This window comes from Bipolaris zeicola (genome assembly GCF_000523435.1).
Source record: "Bipolaris zeicola 26-R-13 unplaced genomic scaffold scaffold_300, whole genome shotgun sequence".
Classification (NCBI taxonomy): Eukaryota; Fungi; Ascomycota; class Dothideomycetes; order Pleosporales; family Pleosporaceae; genus Bipolaris; species Bipolaris zeicola.
This window is the reverse complement of record NW_006912349.1, coordinates 1-25664: the sequence shown is the minus strand read 5'-3', so window position 1 is coordinate 25664 and position 25664 is coordinate 1. Positions and strand designations below refer to the sequence as shown.

Sequence of the window (25664 nt, the reverse complement as noted above, 5' to 3'; positions counted from 1 at the left end):
AGACTGTCTAGAAGCTATATTTCTTCGATGACACGTTGTTCCTTCTAGATTACAGGAGCGGTGTAGAAAGATGGGTGGCGAGGCCTTTTTCCCACACCTCATTCACCCTTATGTGTGTAAGTCAGTGCTAGTAGAGTTTATCGGTTTTTGGGGGGGCCTGGAAATGCAGATATACACCCCATGCTAGGCTTAATCTTGTGTTAGTGCACAAGGCTGGGGAAAAAAAGAAACACTGACCCTCTGTGACGTGTGTGTATTTTAGATCCCCCCAATTTCTTCAACCCTTACAAAAAAAAGGGCTACATCGTAATTTGAGATAACAAGGGGGAAATTAAGACGAAAAAAGTGCATACTCGCTTTTTTTTTGTTCGGTTGTTTTATACGACGTATCCGTGTTAACCTTAGATATAACCTTAATACTAAAGGCGAACAAAAAAGCTCACGTCAGCACTTGTTTATAGAGTTCGGGAGTTTGCGGGTTGTTATCTTAATGTCGTATATGGATACCCTTGCATTTTGACAACTTGGCTGGGCTAGCCCATATTTCTCTTTCTCTCGGCCGGCATGCGTATTGGTCTAGAATTCTGAATTCCATGTCTTTAGACTAAGTATCAAAACGAAAAGAATATTCAGGACGAAATCGCAGGGACTAACATGCCATGTCGCTACCTGTGATGTTTTGCTATCCTTGGTTGTACGTTGCATATGGATATACGAATAGGTGGAACTACTTTCGTATTCTTTTCCCCGTGCCTCGCTATGTACAGGGATGTAAACACGATAACCAGGAACTCGCCACGTAAAACCTTGTATGTAGTCATGTTAATCTCTTCTCCCAAACAACCATGCTAACTTCCTTTCCCAAACGATATTAGTATGTCCTGTCCACTTTCCTTGTCACCTTTAACATACATCCTAAATCCCTACTTACCTATACAACCTAGTTATTCTCTCTTAACCCCCTAACACTAATATACCTATAGCCAATCCCTGAAAAAAACATCAAAACACTAAAATTACAAACAATAAATCTTATCTAATATAGACTACTAGATTGTACTAGATTAAAAGCCGTGCCAAAACAACCCAGACTGACTCAGATTGCTATCTAGATTGTTTTATCAATATATCTATAATACACACCTCTCTACTTTCAACTTTATATACACTTCCCCACATCACCTTCAACATCCCCCCTTTGTCTAAACTACTCTCTAGCTTTTCTTTTTTTATAACCTATATAATTACCGCGTATATCGTGTTACCGTGATAGTATAAAACTCTATATTCTTCACCTCTTCTTTATAGATGCAAAGGTACATTATATATTCTATTTGCTTCTACATCTCCATTTTGTACACATATAATAGCAGGGGGGGGGGGGGCTAAGAGGCATAGAATTAAAGAGTCAAGTAGATAGAAGAGAGTAGATTTGTCAATTTCCCAACCTTGTTAAACCTTCATTCCTATGCAAAAACTCCCCTTCTCTAACCTCTCACTCCTCGCCTTCCTTTCTTTTGCCCATCGCCTCTAGCCCTCTTGTTTATTAAGAATCAAGACTGTTGTTAGTTACTTGCTTTCTCTTTTTTTCTTTGATAGGAAAGAAAGAAAGAAAGAATTGCTAGATTTACAGAATAATAAATGTAGATAGAGCGTATATAATGTGCTTAAGAAAAATAGAACCTAATAAAGGATTGTTTTTCAAACTGTAATTTATATAGGGATAGAAGCGAAGAGAGAGAGAGGAGGTTAAGATAAGTAAGGTAACGCTTAGAAGTAAGTTTTATGCCCTCGATTGCTGCTTACATTTTGGCTTAAAATACAACCGGTTTATTTTGCAGCTACCGCACATCCTATCATGATTTTTTTTAAGAAAAAAAAGGTAATAGCAGGCTGACACTCCAACCATGCCAGTTATTAGGCTTCAACGAAGAAAAAAAAGAGGAATAGTACTATAGCTATTATGCGGTTATTCTAATATAACATTGTAATTCGTTAGGCAGTTTCTCTTTTCTGTTCTTCTTTTTTTTTTGGCCAAGATAAAGAAGAGATGGCTATGTATTAATTATTAGCGCAGTAAGAAAACGTCCGTTAAAAGTATAGAGATAGTGGGGAGAGGTGTTATCTCTATAGAATGATTCAATAAATTGATATATCTCGTCTCGATTCCATATCGAATAACGAAAGGTTAGTGTGGAAATGCTTCTTTAAATTAAGTTACCAGTACTACTTAATATAGCTTTTTTCGTATAAGTGGGAGAAAAAAATAGGATACGGATTTGTAAAATATAGACTTGGTACTGCTGAGGAACGTGGTATATATTGCTGGGACTGACTTACTATTGTTCCTACATCTATAACTTTAAAGTTAAAAAAGCGATGGTAGAGATTTGCGTACACATATTCGTTCAATGTATTGTTATTTTTCACTTCTCATCTTTCAACAATACCTTAACCCTTACAAAGACCCCCATTTCCCCCCAAACCAACCAACCATCTACAAAGTACTCTGATGCGAAACCTCCCTCCTCACCCCCTCGCTCTCCTTGCCACCCCCCTTCCCCACAAGCCTAACCCCAATACTCGGCTTATGCACCAACGTCTGCAACACAACACAATATCTCTCCGTCAACTTGCCCAACCTCTCCACTTCCTCCTCACTAATCTCCCTCCCATCTTCCCTCTCCCCAAACTCGACCGCAAAATCCAGCCGAATCCCCGTCAACCCCACCGGCGCTGTCTTATCCACACCCAACGTACCCCTAAAATCCAAGTCGCCCTCGGCAGTCACAGTGCCGGACACAATGGGGATGCCGAGCGCGGTGGCAACGGCTTTAAGCGTGACGCCCGAGCAAGCGACGAGGGCATCGAGGAGCATGTCCCCTGAGCAGAGTTCGCCAGAGATGGAGGGGTCGTCGCCGCCGGCTTTTTGGTGCAGGCCTGCGACGCGGTGGGCTTCTTTGATGGCGGGGCTGTCGGATAGTTTGCATGTGATTGAGTGGCTGTCTAGGGAACCTGTGGATTTCAGGGTTACGACGGCTGAGGAAGGGTCGGTGCGGTAGCCTTCTTTGATGGGGGCTTGTTTTTCGCGGAGGGCTTGGGCGGCGGACATTGTGGTGGTGGTGTGACGGTGATGACAAGACGTGTTCAGTATGTGTGGTGAGAGTTGCGGGGTTTTGATGTGCAAAGGAGAAATCTTCTTGGAATGATTAAATAAATTGGGGTTTATGATGACCCGGTATGTTTACTTGGGCCACTAGATGGCGTACGGAGCTTGCCCCGCAGAGGGCAGGTCATGGTTCCGCAGCCCCGCTTTGCCAGTTGAGCGGGTGATGAAATGGGAAGGTGGGAGGTGGCATCTTCTTCGTCTGTGAAACGATTCCAGCACAGAGAAGAACTAGGTTGATTGTGTTCTAGGTAGTACGATGTAATGAGATTATAGAACCATTATAGAACCATAGCACGCCTAATGTATAGTCACAATCGAGATGATAAGAGTTGACGATAAGATAAGGATGCGGGAACGATAGAACCTGGATGACGGCTTGATTATTTCATGTCATCTCCACTCGGTTGTGGGGTACGCAACTAAAAGACTTGGACAATATTACAACTACTACAAAAATTACCCGTCTGCGAGATTGTCGTTCACGCTCGGACTTATGCTGAACACTCAATCCATTACAAGCCCCTCAAGTTCCTTGCATCTCGCCAAACGCATGACAAACACGGACAAGCAACTAGAAAACGAAAAGCATTCAGTCGCAAATAAACAGCCCTTGATTGCTTCATTGTTACACCAATCTGATTTTGACTCAAAAGAAAACATGCTTATGCGTGACTCTGGAAGCCGCCACCTTTTCGTCCCCTTCTCTTGCCGTCTTCGGAACATCCGGACATGGATACGTACAAAACAAAATGATCCAACATGACTTGACGTGCGACTTGTGTCTGCAACTCAGTGTGTGGAGTGCATTCACCTGCTCTCCTCTCTTCTCACGCAATGAAAACCAGCAGAATATAAGATACCTAATGCGCCAATAGAAAACAGGCAGGCCAACAGCCATTGGGTAATCACAGCTGCTCTACGCGTTTTCAAAAGTCCCAGCAAAACGAACCAAGATAGTATAACAAGGGGAATGTAATGTGTACGAAAAAGAAAAGACGAGATGGAATAAAGTAAAGAAGTAAAGGGAAAGGCACACAGTAGACGTGTGCAATGGGAAAGGGGACACAGATTTGAAATTATTCTGACAAGGAAATTGGGGTATCGTGCAGAAGAGTGGCCGCCAAACGCACAAGGGTAGCGGTGGCCAGTCCACAAACGCCTGGTTGCTAGGGTGCCCTCCTCTTGCTCAGCTAACAAGCAAGCTCAGCACGTGAAATCAATACAGATCGTCGATTAAGAGCCTGGTCGAGGCAGTCAAACGGCCGGCGAAAGGGATGCAGAAGTGTGAGACAGAGTGCGCACATGAAAGGTAATGGAGTGCAAGGAAAAGGTCATGGCGGGTCGTAATGGCGTAAGCCAAAAGAGCCAGTCTTTTATAACAAGATGAGGTAGTTGCTGGGCGCGATACCGGTCTCGCCATTTGGCTTCTTGGCCTGCCACCACCGTCCGCTGACGTCGGATACTTCGAGGATGTCGTGCTTCTGGAAGCTGATCTCGTTGGCATCGTCTGGGTTGGCCTCGTAGCTGTAGATGGCCTTGGCGCGGTAGGGGTACTCGATGGTGGCTTCTTGCTGAGCCTCGTCGTTTTGTGCCTGGGAGGGGATACCGCCGAAGGGTGGGGCGGACGAGTTGCGGGCGTTTGCGCCAGTGGGGCCTCCGGGGTAGCCGGACACGGGAGAGGAGGTCTCGAAGCCGTTGAGTTGGGCGGATGTGTACATTTGGGGGGCGGCGCTCTGGGTTTCAGGGCGGTTCGTGTAGCCATTGGAAATTGGTCGGGACGAGCGAGAGCCTGGGTGCTCCTTGTTAAGGGCGTACGAGTCGACAAAGGCGCGGTGGCTGGCTTGTGGTTGCGATCCGTAGTAGAAGATCCAGACAATCTGGACAATGTCAGTGGTGGTGGTGAGTAATTGGCAGGGTGTGTATGCCTTACCGCGATCATGGAGAGCAGAATATAGCCGGCGGCAGCAGCCTCGAAGGGGGTAACGGGCGAGTAAACGAGCGAGTTGACAGACGAGGTGGTGAATACGAGGCCAGCAGCAAGGAAACCGACAATCTGAGCGAATTAGCAAAGGCGTCCCTGGGGATGTTGAGCGCAAGACAACGTACGGCGACATGGTAAGTCCGCTCAGCATCCGAGGCGACTGTGACGGTGACGCCGACAATGCAGAAGAACATGAAGACCAGAGTCCACCATGCGAAGTTTGGAAAGCCGCCATGAATGGCCGATATTATGGAGCTGACAAAAGAGATGATCCAGGCGAGCTGTGGCACGAGGTTAGCGAGGGAAGGCGCGACTGGGGAAGGGCAGGAGCGACTCACGATGCCAATGGAGATTGTGGCGAGGGCGAAGGGGTCGCCAACAATGCGGCCGAAACTGAAGCCCGACGACCTCTGGCCGTAGCCTCCGTTTTCCATTTTTGCGAACGAGGTGGATGTGGCTGAGTGGGACGAGGGCATATACTGTTGGTGGTGGTTGCGATGGATGGGGGCGAGTGAATGAATGAGGGTGTGGGCGCGCGGTGTCAGGGTCTGGTCCAGCGACGACAGCGAGGCGCAGCGAGGGGGGTATTGTATGTAGTGCGGATGTACCGATGGAGGGATGGATATAGTGGTGTGTGTGTGTGTGTGCGTGTGGGAGAGTGTGTGGTGTCTTGAGCAGCGATAGGGCGGCGGCTGCAAAAAGAGGGGAGGGTACAGCGCAGCACAGCTAACAGGCAAGCAAACAGGACAATGAATGGAGAGGGCGTCGAGGGCTTTTGGCAACGGGTGCTTAGGGCAGAGATGCGACGGTTTCAAGTCGGGCAGGCTGGGGCGCGCCATTGGCCGGCCAGGTCGCCCAGGGTCGGTCGGGGATTGCGGCGGGTCCCACTCGTATGCAGATTAAAATGGTACCGCTCCAGCTCAGCCAGACGGCCTGGACACGCTCGACTGAACACGCGCGTCGACTGCATTAGCCCTGCCCACACCCCCCGGAGAGCCGCCGACAACGAGCATAATCAAACGACAGCGACGCCGACAGCAGAGCACACAACAGACGCTGCAGTCCACTCTCTCTGCCTCCCTCGTCGCGTCCGCCCGCCCGCCCTGCCGCTGTGACGCTCGTCGCCTGGTTTTTGCTTCTGCTGGCTGGGCGAAACCGACTGGCACAAAGGCCATGACAGCCAGAATGTCAGGGGGGGTTCCTGAGCGCACACCGTCGAGAGCCCTGCAGCAAGTATCCCCCCGAACTCATCGCGAACCACGCCTTTCAGGGCAGCGAACAGCCACCCCCGCCTAGGCATAGCGCCCTGCCTCTTTGAATTATCCCCATCAATCGGGCGCCCATCTGCCGCAACTGGCCCGCTCTAGACGCAAAGAATCGTCGTCGGCACCATGTCCCCTGTGAAGCCAACGTGGCCATGTCAGCACCGCCCTCGTCATCTCGTCCTTCGTCTTAATCAAGTATCAATTTCGTCAGGTACAAGCCACACTGCACAGACACACGTCTTGTTCCTGGTGCGTGCTGCTTCTAGCTAAGCCCTCACAAGGCCGCCACGACGCTTTGGGCCTCGCCAGATGATTCGAGACGCCGCTGAAACGCCTTCCTACGGCATCCTTCTCTCCGCAGCCCTACACAACATCACCTCGACATCATGGCCGCCTACCAGGCGCTTATCAAGCATCGTCATGTTTGACCATTTGCCTCGATGACATGGCACAATGTTTCTTCGCTACCCCCACTGTCCAATCACCCACACGCACCGTTACCCCTGCATGCCAACGCCTCACAACTCCCATCCTATTTCGTCGACCAAACTCAAATCTGCCTACCTGACATCCGGTCCCGGCACCATCCGCCCTGTTGCATGTCCATGTGCCTGCTTCCTCAACAATGCCCCTCCCTCATGACGACAACTCGCCTCGACTGTAGCCACCTCATGCCTTTTTCTTCATTCCTAATTACCCCCATCTGCCACAGGGTGCAGAAGAAGAAAAAAACTCCTGCATGCATGCACACTATGTACTCTAGGACTGCGCCACGTCAACCTAACATGCGTCTACACATTTACAACTAATATCCACCTCTTCGTCCGTTCAAGGGGTCCATCCTGCCTCTCGACTCACCCGCGCCGGTAATTTCTTTTTTTCCCACTGCTCCATGTCGCCCAACGTAATCTTGCGACAGTGCTGACAGTTCTCACAACTCGTCGTCCTCGGCATCTTCTTCTTCCTCTAGTTTTTCTTCCTTATGCGCCCCCTCGTCACCATTGTCCTTTTCGTCCTCGGGCCGCCGTCTGTATTCCTCCCTGACTAATGCTCGCAGTGCCTGCGTGAGCCTCTCGTTGTAGTCCACCCAACACCTGCCTGTTCCCAGCACCATGACCTGCCTGTACCTCTGGTTGATGAGCCCGTTCCTCCGCCTCAACTCTGACATCTTGAGTGCCTGCTGAAGCTGACGCTCCTCTGCCTCGGCAATCCGCGGTCGCAGCGCTGCAAGCTTGGTGAAACCATCCGTCGTGGGTATGTGCTGATCTTCGAGTGCTTTGAGCTGTGATGCAGTTGTCGCAAAGCTAGTCGCGCGTTCTACGACCAATGCCGTCTTATGAGCAGTATCAAGGGGAGCGTTGTCCTCGTCTTCGTAGTCGTCCTCGTCCTCGTCCTCGTCGTCGACCTGAGGCTTGAGCACGTCTTTGTGTTTGCTTACTTGTCTCGTCAGCTCTAAGAAGCGGCTCACCTATTGACTTTGCATACGTAGACTATTGGCTTCGTCCAGCAGTGCTGTCTTGCCCGCTAGCTGCTGCAACGACTGCTCAATCCTGTGTATTCTATCCGCTATTGTCCTTGGCTTGTCCTTGGCCACTTCCTGAGGGCCTCCAAGAACATATTCTAGGCGATCCAGCCGTGATTCAAGTAGCGAAAACGTGAAAAGAACTGCCTCCTCGTATTCGTCCATGGCTGTGGTGAATTGCTAGATATGTCTTGTCTGCAGATGCAGATCGCGTTCCTACGCAGCTAGTGAACGCGGGCGGAACGGAGCCTGGGTTTTAGCGGGCGGCTATCTGCTTATCTGCCTCCGAGACCTCTCCGAACGCGTTTGCCTTGTGCCTAACGTCAAACGTCAGCAGAGCCCTTTCAACCTCACCTGTCGCCCCCCCAGGCACAGCCTCTCTTATCTTATCGCAACACTTTGGCGACCGTTTCTTCACACATCGACAGTATTGCTTTTTGGCCTCAACCGTATGCGCTCGCAATAACAACTACCGTACACTCTACACCCTCCAGGAGAGCATGGCTACCTACTCCGCGATCAGCCCCGAGCCAGCAGACGAAGACCCCATGTCTTCAAGTATCGGGTCGCTAAGAGGAAGAAGGTCAGAAGCACATCTCTGGAGCCTGTTCAACACAAGCTGACAATAGCAGGCGAGGCAGAGGCAAGCACGATGCTGGGTTCAAGGGAGAGGCGACGTGGATCTCGAGTGTGATCAACCTGGCCAACACCAGTATGTTCTGACCCGTGGATACCCGTTGTCACAAGTACTAACAAGCCTAGTCCTTGGCGCTGGTCTTCTCGCCATGCCATCGGCCCTCTCCAAAATGGGCATCTTCCTCGGCATATTCGTGATCGCGTGGGCTGGCACAACCGCGGGTTTTGGTTTATACCTCCAGACTCGATGCGCGCGGTATATTGATCGCGGCCATGTGTCATTTGCGACCCTGTCCCAGATGACCTACCCGAACCTCTCCATCTTATTCGATGCCGCGATCGCGATCAAGTGCTTTGGTGTGGCAGTCAGTTACCTGATCATCATTGGAGATTTGATGCCGGGAGTGGTCAGAGGCTTTGCGCCAGGCGCTGCACACATGGCGTTCTTGGTCGATAGACAGTTTTGGATCACTGCGTTCATGTAAGCATCATGCAAATGTACCACAGGTCCGTGAGCTAACAGTCCCAGGCTTGTCGTTATTCCCTTGTCCTTCCTTCGCCGTTTGGATTCGCTCAAGTACACGAGCATAATTGCCCTTTTCTCTATTGCATACCTTGTAATTCTGGTTGTCGCACACTACATTAAAGGGGATACCATCGCAGACCGAGGAGAAGTCCGCGTGTTTCAATGGGCCGGTACCGTGCCTGCCCTCGCTGCGTTCCCTGTCATCGTCTTTGCATACACATGCCACCAGAACATGTTTTCGATTCTCAACGAAATTGCCGACAACTCTCACTTTCGGACAACAACCGTCATCTTTGCTTCCATCGGCGGCGCATGCGGTTTATACATTTTGACTGGCATCACCGGCTACCTTTCCTACGGCGACAAGATCCACGGCAACATCGTATCCATGTACCCTACCGCGGCCGCTAGCACCATCGGTCGACTTGCCATTGTCATTCTAGTCATGTTCTCGTACCCCTTACAAATCCACCCTTGCCGCGCTAGCATCGACGCCTGCCTCAAGTGGCGTCCCAGCGGTGCGCGCAAACAGGTCGAAGGCAGTCCGTCACGTGCCAGCCTCATGAACAACGCGCCCAAGCCTGGCGCCCCCAAGAGCGCCGAAATGAGCGACCTCCGCTTCGCAATCATCTCCACCGTTCTCATTGTCCTGTCTTTCATCACCGCCATGACCGTCACCAGCCTGGAAAAGGTACTGGCGTACGTCGGGTCCACGGGTTCAACGACCATTTCCTTTATTCTTCCAGGGCTGTTTTACTACAAGATTTCGGATCCAGAGTCTACTCACCACCAGCGCCTCATCAAGGACGAGGATGACGAGGATGAGTTCCAGAGTGGCGAGGTTGAAGGCTATGTCACGCGTGAGGGGCATATGAATCGTGATCTTAGAAGGGGATTATTGAGGAAGATGGCGCTTGCACTGAGTATTTACGGTGTCATTGTTATGGTGACTTGTCTGATTACGAATACCTTTTTAGTCGCGGCTGCGCATTGAGAGAGCCCGCCGTGAGGATGTTAGGCATTTGTTTTTTTTTGCATTTAGCGGGAGTTTTTTTCCTTTTTCTGGGGAAGGGGGAAGGAGTTGTTCTGCGAGCATAGTAGACTGTGTTTGGTTTTTTTTTCTGAACGTTAGGCCGCGCGCACGCGGATCTATCTTGGTGAGTATGTTTTTTTTCTGCTTGTATTCTTACAAATGTACACTTCTATTCGCTCTTTTCCCGCAATAGAATAATGTCGCTCTGTCTCCCTCTCTCTCTCTCTCTTCCTTCTTCAATCCTAGTAATCGAAAATTTCCTCGAATAAACGCCCTTCGTAATGTTCCTTTCCCACATAACATATAATATCATACCACACCCCCTTCCCCCTCCCCTCCCCTCCCCTTCAGGCAATTCCTCCTACCCCCCCTACGCCTCAGCCTTCTTTCTCAGGCACCAAACTCTTAAACGCCGAATCCGCCTTAACAACCTGCCCTTGCACCTGTCCGACTCGGTATTGCGGCTCCAGAATGCCCACCATGCTCAGTATCCTCCACGCCGTGTCGCTTGGCTGCGCGCCTACACCGACCCAGTACCGCGCTCGCGCTATATCTAGCTTGATGTCTTTCCAGGGTCGACCGTACGTGTCGCCGGGGCGGGGCGGTTGGGGTTTGGGGTCGTAGGTCCCTAGGACTTCGAGGGGGCGCGAGTTGCGTGCTGTGCTATTGATTGTGGGTTAGCATTTGTAAATAGATATTTGACCCATTTTTTCCCCGCATATTTGAGGTGTTTTGGGAGGTTCGAAGAAGGAGATATGTGGCTGTGGGAGAAGCAATTGGACTTGTAGAGGTACGTGGGTGGATTGCGAAATGGGCGTACCGGGCGTGCGCGACGACAATGTTGTAGAAGGGTGCGTGCTTCTTGCCGAAGCGTGCGAGGCGTATTCTTAATACCATTGTTTCTGGTGGTGTATGTGTGTGAGGACGCTGTTGCGACCGGACGGGTGTTTGGCGGGATGAATGTAGTGGTGGTGGTTTGGGGATCTTTTTGGGGCGGAGCCCGAAGATCTGCCGGTGGTGCATGACCCCACTTGTTTGTGACTATTTGGGCTTAGCGTTTTTTGAGTTGAGTTGTGTAGATTTGTAGAGATGTCCTTGGGATTTTGGCTGTGTGTTTTATGGAAAATGAAATGTGTTGATTTCCGTGCGAGATAAGTGGTTTCTCCATAAGGGTTATTTGTTGCATATTTATTGAAATTCTCTCAATTGTGAATACCGGGCAACGTTGACCAAAGCTCGATTGAAATATTGCTAAGATATCACCAAAAATAGAAATCAATCAAATCCATCCGAGCTTTCAGCTTGGTTTCCTGGATTGTTCCATCATCTCTAACATAAGATTCTGCATGGCCAGAACCATATCCGAGTGCTCGCCACTTGGGTTACTCTGGTACTGCTCTCGACAGATGACGTTCCCATTAGATGAAACACTGTCAAACTCCTCTTCAGACATTTCCGTGGCCCTGAAAAGGAAGAAAGAGCTGTTGAGCGGGAGTTCAGGACCTCGCTCGACAATCTGAGGCCATATCAGAGTGAGGTCCCAGCGCACTTGAATTGAGTACATTGCACCAAGACGCATGATTTGCGTGGGTGACAAGCCATTGAATACTGGAAGTGTGTAAGCGGGCTTCCGGAGTAAGCTTCATTTAAGGGTTGATTGTACCTGAGCATTGAACCTTCATCATCTTAAACTCTTCTTGCTCATACAGAATGACAAAGAGCACATCGACCTCGATTCTAGTGACAGATGCCAGAATTCTCCTAGGCCGTGCACGCCTTGTGGAGTAGAGCATATGTAATATCAATATCGAGCTTTGAAAGTGACGTAGGTCAGCCTCCTTACGCTCCTCTTCGGGCATCTCCCAGGCTTCCATTTGCGGGGCCTGGTTCTTCAAGAGAAAGCTTGTAAGATCTATGAGACTGTTGCCCTCATGGTCTAGTATTGAGAGGTCCAGGCTTTCTCCCTCCTCGTCCAGGAGATAACGTACAGAGTCCTCATTGCACGTTCGCACGGCGAGATGTAATGCGGTGTTGCCTTTGTATCCGCCCTCGGAGATAATCAGGTTCAAGTATGCTGGCTCATACTTGCGTCTGACAATACTTTGGAGCGCCGAAGTAGAGCGAGACGAGCCGGGCCGGTATTTCACCATAAAAGCAGCTGCATGTAATGCAGACATTTTCGAGCCATCAAGTTCAAATACACCGTAGTACACAGTATCTGTATCAACCATGTCTAAGAAAAAATCAATATGGTGGGAAGAATTGCTGTATGCCTTGGATGACACGATAAGTCGGCCGAGAATCGTCTTCCCATCGGTCATTCTGGTCAAGTCGCATTTTCCCGTTTCATAGATCCAACGAGCCAGAGTGTACTTTCCCGCAAAAAGCGCACTCTCGAAATGATTGTGGAAATTGGCTTCTGACCTGCGGTAATGGTCAAGGTGCTTGAGATATTCAGTGTCCTCAGGAAGGGCATGCAGTCCGGCAAAAAAGCCATCCCACTGCTGCGAAGAGATTTTGTCTGCTTTCGAACGGGAGACAAGCGACTGAAATGCCACTTCGTCTTGAAGAGAGCAAGCAGTCCAAAGACAGCGTATCCATTGTGAACTGTCTGGCTGTAGTTCCCCGTCCTGCCAGGTCATCAAGTAGTCCAATATGTACGGTTGACTTTGTTCCAGAGCAGACACAATGACGGATTGTCCTTTGCCATTAATATCTAGCGGATTTGCTCCATGGCGTATAAGAATTTCGAAGGTCCTTTGGAAGGCCTGCTCATAATCACTTCCATGAATAAGAATCCGATTGAAAGTGCTGGAATTCCCATCAGTGACTAACCAGCCCAGAATTGCGAATGGCTCCTTCAAACCTTGACTCCCAAACTTGCGGTAAACTGAATTCAGGTTCTCAGAGTAGTCTTTCGGAGCCTCGAGTAAGATTTCGAGTAGTCGGTATTGACAGTTGATGCAAGCCTGCCATACAGGAAAAACATGGACGTTGTTGGTCCAAGCGTCATCATACTCTATTTCTCTTCCATTCAAATCGAAAGGGTCCGCCCCGACGTCCATGAGTGCCTGAGTGGCTGTTTCATTACCTGCAGCAACAGCCCAGGTCAATGGAGTACCTTCAACGGCCCCATATGTTGAGTCAATGCCCTGCCTGTATCGCCACCCTTGGTGCGAACGGGCTTCTCGGTCTGCTCCTGTCTTAATCAGTTCGTCTGTGATTTTTGGGATATGTTCTTCATCAAAGGAGCTCAGGAAGTGTAACGGAGTAACTCCCTCGTCGTTTGCCAAAGTGGGATCAGCGCCATTTTCAAGCAGAAGAAGAGCGATCTCAGCAAATCCGGATCGACATGCCTTTAGCAAAGCACTTTCATTCCCCCTGAATAGTTCATTTATGTTCATATCTTGAGCTTTTGAGGTGACAATACGGTGGACAAGTTCGTAGCGGCCCCCAGTTGCGGCAAGTTGGAAAATGGATCCAAGACTGCTGGGTGAATCTTCAATGAACCTGAAGAAGGAATCATCGTCCACCCAGTCTGAGTCGTAGTAGTTTCGGGGCGCTGCAAGCCCAATCCCAACGTATTGAGAACGAAGATGTGAGACTGCCCGCTGGCATTCTTCTATATCGAGGGATGACAACCGTCTTCGTGCTGTAGAGTTGCCCATACAGATTGCTGAATAAAGCCATTGCTTCTCTTCTTCTAGGGAAATCGACAGGTCTAGCTCGAATACAGCGCAAAGCCACCCAACCATCCCACCAGCTACAGTATGTCCTAGTCGAGCTGCAAGAAGCATTAGTCGAAGTATTGAGTTGAGTTCATCGTGTTTGCTTTTCTCCATCTTCCTGAGTCTTAATTGAAGAACAGAGCACTGCCATGCAGCTTCTGCTCGACGTAGCTTGTCTTCTCGTTCATCGTGTGCGACGGCCGTCATTTCAACAACGATTTGGTTCAGGACTGGAGTTGGGAGGATTTTTAGAGTGCCAAGCGATGTATCTGCCTGCTGGAACGTTATATGGAGGGTATTAAATCTTTCATTTATCTCATACCTCCAAAACTGCACCAGCATCACGTATCGAGTACATTTCTTCTGGCTTTGGAAGCTCATGTTTTTTCCTATCACTCTTAGCTTTTGAGGACGCTGATAGACTTGCATTCTTACCAAGTCTTGAGTATCTCAGAGATTCTATGAGCCGACTCGGGTTGTGTTATTTCATCAAGTTGTGGGAGATTCTGTTTCTGGGCTATGGCGTAAAAGCTTCTGTCGAGATACTCGGCCGTTTGTGCGAAACTCCAAGCGCGTGCCTTATCATCTTCTGTTGGACGTTGGATCGCTTGGTGTGCAGATGAGCACTTGCACCAATACATATCGAATGTCTCTTACCTGGGTTACCTAATATCTCGCGTTCCTGCGGGTTTAGGTCTGTCGCTTGGATGAAATGCGTCATTGTTGCGGGGTCAGAATAATTCAAGGGGTTTAACATATCTCTACTGAGAATCCAGCTAAGACATATTCGTAGATTCAGGTGTAGGATGTTACTTCTTGGTCTAAGTGAAGGCTGGAAGAGATGAGGCGTGACGGTCTCCCCTACTGCACGCGCAATCCGGGCAATGGGCTTGATATGAGAAGTTTCATCAGTGGCATCCTCAGCTTCTTCGTGTTCCCCAGGATCATCCGTCATTCCATTTGGATGTTTTGTAGCAGCCAGTCCATAGCGTTTGCTCTCTTCGGCTTCGATGACAGACCTTAGAAACCAGCTCAATGTATGATAGGTGTATTGCGCCGATTTATCATAAATTCCTTGAATATCATCTTCAGATGGCTCAGAAAGTTCATGCCAATCGGATGGCCCAGACTGCCCAGGATGCTCAGACGACGCATCAGATCCATGACCCTCAAAAATTGCCATAGTGTATCCTCTGCTGAGAATATATGACACTAGAAGTGCAAGAGAGAATGTATCTGCGCTGATGAGGTTTTCACCGTCAAGAACCTTTTTGCACTCTGGGGCCTGCCAGATCCCACTGCTGAATGGAAGACGAATCGGCTCTTTGATATCTGTTTTCAGCAATGATGAGCCGAAATCGGAGATTTTGGCGACGAATTTGAGTTCTGGATGTTTGAATATCAGGACGTTGGCAGGCTTGATGTCGCCGTGTATGATGCCAACTTCGTGGAGTGCGGATACGCCGGCGCAGACATCGATGGCAAGTCCAAAGGCTTTGCGGGTACTCATCTTGTCGATCGTGAAGCCTTCGGACTGCATCATCGCTTCGAGATTTGTATGGGCCAGCTCCATAACAAAAGCCGGCATGATCTGGTCTCTTATTGATCGCCAACAGACTCCCAGAACGGAAACGATATTTTCATGTTCTTGGATATGTTGGTGTCGCAGTATCTGCAACTCCATCGCCATGGAACTCCACAGTTTCTGGTTTCGCTTATCGCGCAGCTCACCCATTATCTTCGGACATTTGACAGCGACAAGCTCTGGAAGGGCCCCTCCAGGCACCTCTGAAGCGCTGAGGGAAAAGTATGATCTTGTTAAAGACCGGAAAGGAATGCTGTATACTTCGAAATATGCACCTTGATTGATTGGAGGCGGGAGTTCAAAACTCTGGTCGTGAATGAGGACTCCGACCAGTAAAAGCCCCACCGTTAATGTCCGATAAGAGCGAGTGAATATAGAAAGCAGTGATAGGATATCGTGGTCACGCTGGTGGAAACCGACGTTTGTTGCTGCATTTTCAGCTGCCATTGTGAAGGGCTGGAGATGCACGACGTTTGGATTGTTGATGAGCTGGAAGATCCGTTCATGATAGTCTTGTGTAGATTGAGTGTTGGAATTGCTGCCTGAGCTGAAGCTGAAACTCGTGGCGTGCCAGCTTTCTGAAGGCGACAAATGCATTCGGTTGATTGGGTGACTACATGGCTATACAGCCACAAGAGGGCTGTGCAGGCGCGTGATGTGTCACTCGCAGTACAACACCAACACCAAAGGCCCAGAGCTCTTTCCTCATTCCCACTCATTACATATCAACCACCACAGCTCGCCCCTCAAATTCCATAACGATATGGCTCCTCCGGACGGATTGGCCGTTGGCAGTGGCGTAGTTGGTGGAGCTGGCTTTTTTGTTCAAGTCTTCCAGGGTTGCGTTAAAAGCTTCGAATTATGGAGAAAAGGAGACGAGCTCGCCGATGATGCTGAAATATTCCAAGCAAGACTAGAAATGCAAGCTGCAAAGTTGAAGACATGGGGCGTTGAATGGGGGCTGGACCGTGGCGCTGATTCCATGCATCTCAAAGACAGGCGTTTTCAGGAGCACGGGGATGTTGCTGTGAAATATGTCGTTCTCATCTATCATTTCCTGGATGAGCTCGGTAAGCTGGGGCAAGATTTCCCTGCAATCTCTGCGGCCAGCAACACATCGATATCCGCCGCCTCATCCATCACGAAACTGCTTGACATGGCCAATCCGAGCTCGACGGAGCGAACACATCTCGAAGAAAAACTAAGAAGCATACAGAGTGCTGCTGGGCTGAAAGAAAAAATGAAATGGGCGCTGAATGACGGTGGGCCATTAAAAGCTCTTCACCAGTTGAAGAGCTTGGTTGATGAATTGCTCGACTTTTTCACGCCCCCGAAAGTTGACCCTGCAGCAAAACTAGCATTGAATAGTCTTTTGGCCACGATGAGTCTAGCAAAGCTGCAAACATTGAGCTCACAGTCGGATGAGAACTCGGAACTGCGGGGGCTGGCCCTCCTCAAGTCTGCAATCATAGAAATGGATGCCCGAAAGACGGTTCTTGGCAGTGAGAATGTAAAGGAGAAGGAACGGTTTCTGAAAGAGACCGGTACAAGAGAGGACAAGTCTGGTCGGAGCTACGGCTTCTTAACCAAGAATGGCACTACACTAGGCGTGCTAGTAGAATGGAAGCTCGTGGATCCTGCAAAATGCCCACCAAATAACTCGAGGGGAATGTACAAAACGATGCTGCAATACCGAATCGAGAACTTGGCAAGGCTTCTCAAGGCTGAGTATAAGCCTACAGAGCTACGTACACTGTCCTGTATCGGTGTAGTTACAAGACATCTGGTTGATGAGAAGTTGGAGCACGGCCTTGTGTTCAATGTCCCTGGAACAAACCATCAATGTTTAGCGCAAATCCTCGAAGGGACCGGACATGACCTTGACGCAGGAGATTGGTATCGCATTGCTGGGAGCATTTCACGAGCTTTGTTGTACATGCATCTTGCTGGTTGGCTTCACAAGGGTATCCGTAGCGACAACATACTCTTTTTCGCTGAGAGCAACGGTGGCTTTTCTTACGACAAACCTTTTGTTGTAGGATTCGAATATAGTAGGGAAGCATCTGCTTCCCACCAAACAGAAGGCGTCACGGATGATTTTGAATACAATCTCTATCGCCATCCAGACGTGCAAGGTTTGCCAGCCGTGGTGCAGACAGCAACATCAACTTCCAGTACGAGCAAAATACCATTTGATTATACTCATGATCAATACAGCTTGGGGATTCTCCTTTTGGAGCTCGGATTAAGGGAATGCATCAAGAGTGTACAGCAAAGAGCATCTCAAGTTGCTGGATTTAAGGGTCACTCTGCTGTGGAATTTCAAGATTACATTGTGGATTGTGAGGTGCCCAAATTGGCCTCAAGAATGGGCAAGGGGTATCGGGATGCGACGAGACTCTGTCTCACAAAAGGCCTCATCTCTAAAGATTCTCGAAACATTCAGGAACTATTTTACCTGAATGTTGTTAGAGTGCTGGATTCTTATAGAGTACCCTGAACCCCTCTTACCATACCATATACAGCTACGCGACAAAAGTTTCGCAACGCTGGCGCTAGCTACCCCACCAACCACCACCTCCACCACTACTTTGAACACCCACCACCACCCCACCACTACACTAATTCAATCGCTGAGTGGAGAAATCGATGGCGCGCGGTCCAAATATGACATTAGACGAGCGAAACGCCGCTATTGGCATGCTGCAGGCGGGTGCAACGCTGTCAGAAGTCGCAGCTAAGTTTGGACGCGCGCCGTCGACTATCCACCGACTTTATGAAAAGTTCTCCACCACTAATACTACTCGTGATAGGCCTCGATCTGGCCGTCCAACGATACTTTCGGACTATCAGAAGAAGATTATCAGACGTATTGCACGCCGATCGCCCAAGATTATATACAAAAACCTGATCAAAGAGGCTGTCTTTGTGCATGCCGACGGGACAACTTCAAAGCCACCTAGTCGACGTACATTATACCGGGTTCTCAAAGGCTTTGGCCTACGCAAATATCGCTGCAAAGGCCGTCCAAAACTAACCTGTCTTCATGCTTACAAGCGCTATAAGTTTGCATGTAACCACCGACTGTTTCCTTGGCATCGCCGCACGGTTATTTTCTCAGACGAGTGCTCTATTCAGAAGGATTCTAGCGCCGAACAGGAGTGGTGCTTCCGATATCCACATGAGAAATGGAACAAGGAGATGATCAGCGAGGTTTGTCCTTCACAGGGACCACAGCAGATGGTGTGGGGGGCTATATGGCTAGACAGAAGAGGCCGACCTTGTCGGAGTCCACTTGTGATCATGGAAAAGGATCCTAATGCTCCCCACTGCGGTTACTCCAGCCAAAGTTACATCCAAACCCTTCGTCGAGGCCTACTCCCTTACTACCGTCCGAATCAGATCTTCATGCACGACAACGCGCGGATACATACAGCTAGAGTCGTCCGGACGTTTCTTGCTGATCACCAGATTCAGACACTTGATTGGCCAGCCAACTCACCAGATTTAAATCCTATTAAACACCTCTGGTGGGCCCTCAAGCGTAAAGTGCATGAAATCTTTCCACAGTATAGAAATTACAGCCAAGCCCAAGACGAGTGGCATAGGTTTTGCGAGGCTCTAAAAGAGTGCTGGCGTCGGCTACCAAATGAGCTGATTACTCAGCTAATCACGTCTATGCTGCGCCGCCTCGCAGCCTGCCGACGCGCGCGAGGCTATCAAACAAAGTACTAGTATATAGGAAATATATCTATTTATCTGCTTTGAAAAATATGCAGTTTTGGTGGAGATATTGGTGGTAGAGTCATGGTGAGTAAGTTTTGGTAGGGGCGGGGTTTCAAAGTGCTTTGCGAAACTTTTGGCTTAGTACTGTATCTAGGCAGTGTAAACAAGTGAGCTCTACGTTTGGAAGTTGTTTTTCTCTTCAATAGATCAGAGCAAATCTAAAGATTAATGCTTTTGTTTGTTTTTATCATACTGCGACGAGTTCACGTAATTACGTTGCATCGAGTTGCACACACAAAAGGAGGGTGCGGTGGGCTGCTCTGACCAGATGCGCAGTTGAGACCAGTGATGTAATTGCAAGCACCATGTCAGGCCTACCCGATGCATCAATTAATCTCTTGAACATCACACCCATCCCATTCCACTCAGAGTTCTCTACAAACCTCACAATGGCAATCAGAGTGAGTCTTTGGCGCAGTAATATTTTGTATAGAGGCTAACGCTCTAGTAGACTCTGTCGGCCAAAAGCGCTGCAGCGCTCGACCAAGAACTCATGTCGACTGGCGCGTTCTCTATTGATCAGCTGATGGAGCTTGCCGGACTCTCGGTATCGCAAGCTGGTATCTTTAGCTCTGATATATCTTTTCATGGTTGGACTAATCAAAACAGTGTTCAAATTACAGCCTCTAAGCGAAGGCAAGCGCATCCTGGTCGCATGTGGTCCTGGCAATAACGGCGGCGATGGCCTCGTCGCAGCTCGCCATCTATTTCACTACGGTTACCAACCCACCATTTACTACCCCAAACAAAGTAAAAACGAGCTCTACCAGGTGAGTGATGATGGTCGAAAAGATATGCTGGCTCATACATGCTCACACGTCGTAGCGGCTCAAGAAACAATTGGAAGACCTTAAAGTGCCATTCACCGAAGATTTCACTGGCGCGCTGAAACAAACTGATCACATTGTCGACGCCATCTTTGGATTCAGCTTTTCGGGAGAAGTGCGTGAACCCTTTCCAAAGGTTATCGAGGCACTCGCATCTACCTCTGTTCCTGTGCTATCGGTTGATGCGCCGTCATCTTGGGACATTGAAGAGGGCCCTCGAGACTCGGGACCAGGCAAGGGCTTCATGCCGCCAGCACTCATCAGCTTAACAGCACCCAAGCCGCTTATCAAGAAGTTCTCTGGTCGTCATTTTCTTGGCGGTAGGTTTCTGAGCCCAGAGATGGCAGAGAAGTACAATCTTGATATACCCAAATATGAAGGCTTGGACCAAGTGGTTGAGATGGCTGTGGACGGCGGCAAGCTGTAAGCAAGTGCCGTCATTAGTTACATAAGTTTGTTGATTTTTCTATCTGATCGAGACCACTTGAATGAAAATAATTTTTCAATGTTCGAATGCGATGCACTTGAATAATTTCAAAGGACCTGCTTGTTGCGACTAGCGTGTCTTCCCCGCAGAGCCGCGGTACGGCTAACAGCGGTCTTGAGATGTCATCGGAACCCCAGCTTCGACACACTTCGGTAAACAGCCATCGCGGCCTTGGATGGGCCGTCAGTCGGGCCAAGTTCCAGTATTTGTTTCTTCTATCTCATTGTGCGGGGTGCCACCTTTTATCTGCATGTCGTGCAAAACATTGCCCACTCATCCATAATCCCAGAGCACGGAATTTCATAGCCCATGATGGTCCCCAAAGCACCTTCTCGTGAGGCTTTGGCCCTTCTCAAGAACACAATTCGACCAGCCGCAGCCATCCGATCGCAAGCACAGCGCTGTCTCCTCTCATCCCCCTCTCGCCCTACAACACTATCGCAATCACGAGCTGGGCACTTGCATCAAGGCACGCGCAATGCCGCTACCTTTACACATTCACACCATGCCGAGGCCGTCTCCGTCATCCCCACAAACGTCGACACGAGCAATGCCGACTTTAAGGAGAACAAGCGCCAAATGGACGAAGCAACTGAGAAGCTCGTCAATCTTCACACCAAGATCGCGCAGGGCGGCCCGCAGAAGGCGAGGGACAAGCACATACAACGAGGCAAGATGCTGGTTCGGGACAGAATATCTGCCCTGATCGACCCCGGCACGCCTTTTCTCGAGTTGAGCCAAATGGCAGGCTATGACATGTACGGCGAAGATGACGTGCCTGCAGGTGGCATTGTTACGGGCATTGGCAGCGTCAACGGCGTTCAATGCATGGTGGTTGCAAACGACGCCACAGTCAAAGGAGGCACATACTACCCCATTACCGTGAAGAAGCACCTGCGAGCGCAGACAATTGCGCAAGAGAACCGCTTACCGTGCATCTACTTGGTGGATTCTGGAGGCGCCAATCTTCCCAACCAAGCCGATGTTTTCCCCGACGTGAATCACTTTGGTCGCATCTTCTACAACCAGGCGCGCATGTCAAGCATGGGAATCCCGCAAATCAGTGTGGTAATGGGACCATGCACAGCAGGTGGCGCCTATGTGCCTAGCATGAGTGATGAGAACATTATCGTAGAGAACCAAGGTCACATCTTCCTTGCGGGACCACCTCTCGTCAAGGCAGCCACGGGCGAAGTCGTCTCAGCTGAGGATCTCGGCGGAGGTAAGCTCCACAGCGAGGTTTCCGGTGTCACGGACTACCTAGCAGTTGACGACGCGCACGCGCTCGTCCTGGCACGAAGAAGCATTGGTAACCTCAACTGGCACCGCAACCAGACCGTTACTGCGCAGCCGAGCTATCAGGAGCCGTTGTATGACCCTCAGGAGCTGTCTGGCATTGTAGGTACCAACCTGCGCCGACAGATACCCATCCACGAGGTGATTGCACGCATCGTCGATGGATCGTCGTTTGACGAGTTCAAGCCTCTGTACGGGTCAACGCTGGTAACTGGTTTCGCAAAGATTTACGGACACCCAGTCGGCATTGTCGCCAACAATGGTATTCTCTTCAGCGAAAGCTCACTCAAGGGTGCACATTTTGTTCAGCTATGCGGCAAGCGTCATATCCCACTCATTTTCCTGCAAAACATCTCTGGCTTCATGGTCGGACAGGATGCCGAAAAGGGTGGCATTGCGAAGAACGGAGCCAAGCTTGTGACAGCTGTAAGCTGTGTTGACGTTCCCAAGTTCACGGTAGTGGTGGGATCTAGTGCTGGAGCTGGAAATTACGGCATGTGGTAAGTGTCATCCGATTTAGACTTTTGGCGTCTGTTTAATACTAACGCTTTACTTGCAGTGGCCGAGCATACTCGCCCCGGCTCATGTTCACCTGGCCGAATGCCAAGACATCGGTCATGGGCGCAGAGCAGCTTTCGTCGGTCATGGAGGCTGTTGGCAAGAAGGTGGATCCTGCGCTCAAGGCACGAATCGAACACGAAAGTGAAGCAACGTTTGGGTCGGCCAGGCTATGGGACGATGGAATCATACCGCCGGAGCACACTCGGCGGGTACTCGGCATGGGATTGCAAATGGCATGCGGTGGGCAGAATCAGCGCGTCGACAAGGAGAGCACATGGGGCGTGTTCAGGATGTAATCAACAAAAACAAAGGGAGATTGATAGAAAAGCGAAATTTGAGAACGCGCGTTATTCACTACTTCGTCGTCAGCTCCATCTGGTCTTCGCGTCTTTGCTGGTGATTTTCATGGTGGTGGTACGAAAACTGTGGTGCTGTCGCTGCATAGCGGATTCGATCACAATTTCCGCTCCCCACAAAAACCCTGACGTCCGCCGCTTCCGTGCGACTTGGCATGCGCTTGTCAAGACTGATGACAGGCCCTTTCAAGACGGCGCAAGCATGCTTGGAAAACGCTTGTATCTGTGGCGAAGCAGATGTCAACCAGACATGTTCTGTAGCTACACAAGTGTCACGCTCTACTCTATACCTCTGTATGTATCTTCCGTCTCGTTTCCGCTGTAACGTGACCAATATACAGGTCAATACAGGCACTATACACAAAGCAAGGCATGAATCCTTGGCCAGCCCAAGGCAGACAGGCGGCCCTGCGCCACAGTTCCCTGCCAACCGCCCCGCACCGCCCAACGTTGTGGTCCCCTCTTTTGTTTCAAGCCATGTTCAACGTGGGACCAGCATGACTGACTACTACCCATTAAAATCTCTTTCGGATGCCGGAACCAAACAGCCTTCCTAGCCGAATAGACTTTTGCAAGCGAACTCCCCTTTGAGGTCCTAGCCAGGTTCCCCTCATGTAAGTTTCCGGAGCCGAGTTGCTGATAATGGTGGCGGCCCGGCTAGGTTCGCGTATTCCACTTTGGGCCCTGTCCTGCCTGTCGTAGGTGGGAAGGGAGGCCGCTGAGAGCGGGCGCACGCAAGGTGATTTGCTGACGCTCAGGATACGGGATTAGGTGTCCAGCCCTGTGGCACACCAGCCGTCATCGTAAATAGCTCCAACTTTGCTCCATCGGGCACATGGCATGTTGGTATTCCTTGTCAGATGCTTCCCCGTCGATCCCGTCCACTCTTTCTTCGTCATCTCGCCGTCTCTCACTCCTGGTGTCCCTCTTTCACATCTTCCTCTTCCCTCTCGTTCCCTCTACCCTCGTGTCACCCGACTAGTTGCCTCGCCAGTTCCTGTTTTCGCTCGTTTCTTTTCCGAAGTAACATAGTGTAATATTACCACCAGGCTACACCTGACATCCTGGGTCTCCACTCGTTAGCATTACTCCAGTGACATCTTCCATGCGGTCATGAGGTTGTTCAGTCCTATGCGAGCGCTAGCGGCGCTCTCTCTGCTATCATCAGACGTCGTGCGACCACTTACTCAGGCTTTAACTCTAGACCCAAACTCCCCAGGTGAGGGCTTATGTCCGCTCAACCCCATACACATTTACATGAGTTGATGTCGTTGTCACAGATTCTATCAATGATGTTTCCAGCAAGGTCGCCAGACAACTTGTCGCTCAATATGCGACAATTGACGACAAAGGCATCCATGTGCTTGGAGGCTACCCAGGTATCTTGTACCCACCATATTACTGGTGGCAGGCAGGCGCCATGTTTGGCACATTGCTAGACTACTGGCATTATACTGGGGATGACCAGTACAATGAAATGATTCGTGAAGGTCTGATACACCAGTTTGGAGATCATCTTGATCTGGTATTGCATCTCCTACCGAGTTTCAGCGGAACAATTCACTCACTATGTTTAGATGCCTTCGAACCAGTCCAAGAACGAGGGAAACGACGATCAAGTGTTTTGGGCCTTTTCCATGATGGCCGCAGCAGAGTATAAGCTCAAGGACCCCCCGGACGACCAGCCTGGCTGGCTCGCCATGACTCAATCCGTCTTCAACCAGTTCGTGGGTCGTTACCAGAAGGAGGTTGCCGACGGGAATTGCGGTGGTGGCATGCGCTGGCAGATTTACCCATGGCTCAATGGTTGGACGTACAAGAACACTGCGTCAAACGGCGGTCTTTTCCATCTCGGCGCACGACTAGCCATGTACACAGGCAATGATACTTATGCCGTATGGGCGGAAAAAGCCTTCGACTGGATGTCAAACAGCCCGATCTTGCCAGGCGACGGCCAAGTCTACGACGGCACAAGCATGACTACAACTCCTCCCTGCAGCAAAGCAGACCAGACTCCATGGACCTACAACTACGGCATCATGATAGCCGGCGCCGCATACGTACGTTCTCCTGTTCCTCTCTCTCCCCTCTCCCCAACAAAAAGCCAAACTAACCCCAACGAAACCAGATGTACAACTACACCAACGGCGCCGAAAAATGGAAAACCGCCCTCTCCAAATTCCTCAACAAATCCGAAATGTTCTTCCCCGAGGACAAGGGCGGCGTCATGATTGAAATCTGCGAAGCAAACAAAGTCTGCGACACGGACCAGGAATCCTTCAAAGCCTATCTCGCCCGCTGGCTCGGCATCACCGTGCAAGTCGCCCCCGAATTCGCCCCCACCATCCTGCCGCGCCTCCAGAAATCCGCTGTCGCGGCCGCGCAAACGTGCGAGGGCCCATCGCAGCATAACGGCGGCGACCACCAGTGCGGGATGCGCTGGTATAATCAGGGCTTTGATGGCGTAGGTGGTGTGGGTCCGCAGATGACGGCCCTGAATGTTATCAGCGTGTTGAATGCGCAGCGTGTGGCGCCGCCGTTCAAGAATTCGACGGGCGGCACAAGTAAAGGGGATCCCGGGTTGGGGTCTGGAAATGATGACGATAGGTTGCCAAAGTTTCAGTCGGATATTACCACCGCGGATAAGGCGGGTGCGGCCATTATCACCATCTTGGTTTCCGTCATGTTGATTGGAGGCTCGGTTTGGATGTTAAATTGATGGTTTGACATGGAGGGACTTGTATATACGATTTCGGGGGGTTTTTTTCGCTTTTTTTTTACTTACATATTTATACCCATTTGGAAATTGGAATAGATGAGGCGGGGTCAACTGTCAAAGTGCCCGGGAATTGTAATGACAAAAGACTATTCCTAATCACAAGCTTGAATATTTAAAAAAAAAAAAA

At 49.9% G+C, this 25664-nt stretch overlaps 12 protein-coding genes across 12 annotated transcripts; 7 read left to right on the top strand and 5 right to left on the bottom strand.

Annotated features, from left to right (window-relative positions):
* Window positions 1-2497: 2497 nt before the first annotated feature.
* On the bottom strand, window positions 2498-3112 carry COCCADRAFT_109863 (uncharacterized protein; the record flags this gene model as incomplete). The annotated part of the gene is made up of 1 exon (XM_007719347.1): window positions 2498-3112. One exon carries the CDS (start codon window positions 3110-3112, stop codon window positions 2498-2500), a length of 615 nt encoding a protein of 204 aa, XP_007717537.1.
* A 1430-nt stretch (window positions 3113-4542) lies between these two features.
* On the bottom strand, window positions 4543-5626 carry COCCADRAFT_109880 (uncharacterized protein; the record flags this gene model as incomplete). Its single annotated transcript, XM_007719346.1, has 4 exons — window positions 4543-5046; window positions 5100-5222; window positions 5276-5431; window positions 5489-5626. The coding sequence occupies 4 exons, from the start codon at window positions 5624-5626 to the stop codon at window positions 4543-4545; spliced, it is 921 nt and encodes a 306-aa protein (XP_007717536.1).
* A 1720-nt stretch (window positions 5627-7346) lies between these two features.
* On the bottom strand, window positions 7347-8102 carry COCCADRAFT_9417 (uncharacterized protein; the record flags this gene model as incomplete). Its single annotated transcript, XM_007719345.1, has 2 exons — window positions 7347-7852; window positions 7901-8102. The coding sequence occupies 2 exons, from the start codon at window positions 8100-8102 to the stop codon at window positions 7347-7349; spliced, it is 708 nt and encodes a 235-aa protein (XP_007717535.1).
* A 335-nt stretch (window positions 8103-8437) lies between these two features.
* Window positions 8438-10093, top strand: COCCADRAFT_30519 (uncharacterized protein; the record flags this gene model as incomplete). The annotated part of the gene is made up of 4 exons (XM_007719344.1): window positions 8438-8520; window positions 8570-8649; window positions 8700-9054; window positions 9103-10093. The coding sequence occupies 4 exons, from the start codon at window positions 8438-8440 to the stop codon at window positions 10091-10093; spliced, it is 1509 nt and encodes a 502-aa protein (XP_007717534.1).
* Window positions 10094-10509: 416 nt separating this feature from the next.
* COCCADRAFT_109874 (uncharacterized protein) lies at window positions 10510-11029 on the bottom strand (the record flags this gene model as incomplete). The annotated part of the gene is made up of 2 exons (XM_007719343.1): window positions 10510-10795; window positions 10953-11029. The coding sequence occupies 2 exons, from the start codon at window positions 11027-11029 to the stop codon at window positions 10510-10512; spliced, it is 363 nt and encodes a 120-aa protein (XP_007717533.1).
* A 400-nt stretch (window positions 11030-11429) lies between these two features.
* Window positions 11430-15892, bottom strand: COCCADRAFT_30517 (uncharacterized protein; the record flags this gene model as incomplete). Its single annotated transcript, XM_007719342.1, has 5 exons — window positions 11430-11740; window positions 11796-14133; window positions 14183-14249; window positions 14296-14467; window positions 14518-15892. The coding sequence occupies 5 exons, from the start codon at window positions 15890-15892 to the stop codon at window positions 11430-11432; spliced, it is 4263 nt and encodes a 1420-aa protein (XP_007717532.1).
* Window positions 15893-16208: 316 nt separating this feature from the next.
* COCCADRAFT_109888 (uncharacterized protein) lies at window positions 16209-17945 on the top strand (the record flags this gene model as incomplete). The annotated part of the gene is made up of 1 exon (XM_007719341.1): window positions 16209-17945. The coding sequence occupies one exon, from the start codon at window positions 16209-16211 to the stop codon at window positions 17943-17945; it is 1737 nt and encodes a 578-aa protein (XP_007717531.1).
* A 167-nt stretch (window positions 17946-18112) lies between these two features.
* On the top strand, window positions 18113-18295 carry COCCADRAFT_75073 (uncharacterized protein; the record flags this gene model as incomplete). Its single annotated transcript, XM_007719340.1, has 1 exon — window positions 18113-18295. A coding segment is annotated over one exon (183 nt), but the record flags the coding sequence as incomplete, so codon positions are not given.
* Window positions 18296-18331: 36 nt separating this feature from the next.
* Window positions 18332-18496, top strand: COCCADRAFT_78967 (uncharacterized protein; the record flags this gene model as incomplete). Its single annotated transcript, XM_007719339.1, has 1 exon — window positions 18332-18496. A coding segment is annotated over one exon (165 nt), but the record flags the coding sequence as incomplete, so codon positions are not given.
* Window positions 18497-18931: 435 nt separating this feature from the next.
* On the top strand, window positions 18932-19180 carry COCCADRAFT_69098 (uncharacterized protein; the record flags this gene model as incomplete). The annotated part of the gene is made up of 1 exon (XM_007719338.2): window positions 18932-19180. A coding segment is annotated over one exon (249 nt), but the record flags the coding sequence as incomplete, so codon positions are not given.
* Window positions 19181-19620: 440 nt separating this feature from the next.
* COCCADRAFT_41268 (uncharacterized protein) lies at window positions 19621-20485 on the top strand (the record flags this gene model as incomplete). Its single annotated transcript, XM_007719337.1, has 4 exons — window positions 19621-19632; window positions 19683-19791; window positions 19841-20001; window positions 20057-20485. The coding sequence occupies 4 exons, from the start codon at window positions 19621-19623 to the stop codon at window positions 20483-20485; spliced, it is 711 nt and encodes a 236-aa protein (XP_007717527.1).
* A 372-nt stretch (window positions 20486-20857) lies between these two features.
* On the top strand, window positions 20858-25477 carry COCCADRAFT_41266 (glycoside hydrolase family 76 protein; the record flags this gene model as incomplete). Its single annotated transcript, XM_007719336.1, has 6 exons — window positions 20858-22341; window positions 22401-22694; window positions 23927-23931; window positions 24039-24283; window positions 24336-24818; window positions 24887-25477. 6 exons carry the CDS (start codon window positions 20858-20860, stop codon window positions 25475-25477), a joined length of 3102 nt encoding a protein of 1033 aa, XP_007717526.1.
* Window positions 25478-25664: the final 187 nt, after the last annotated feature.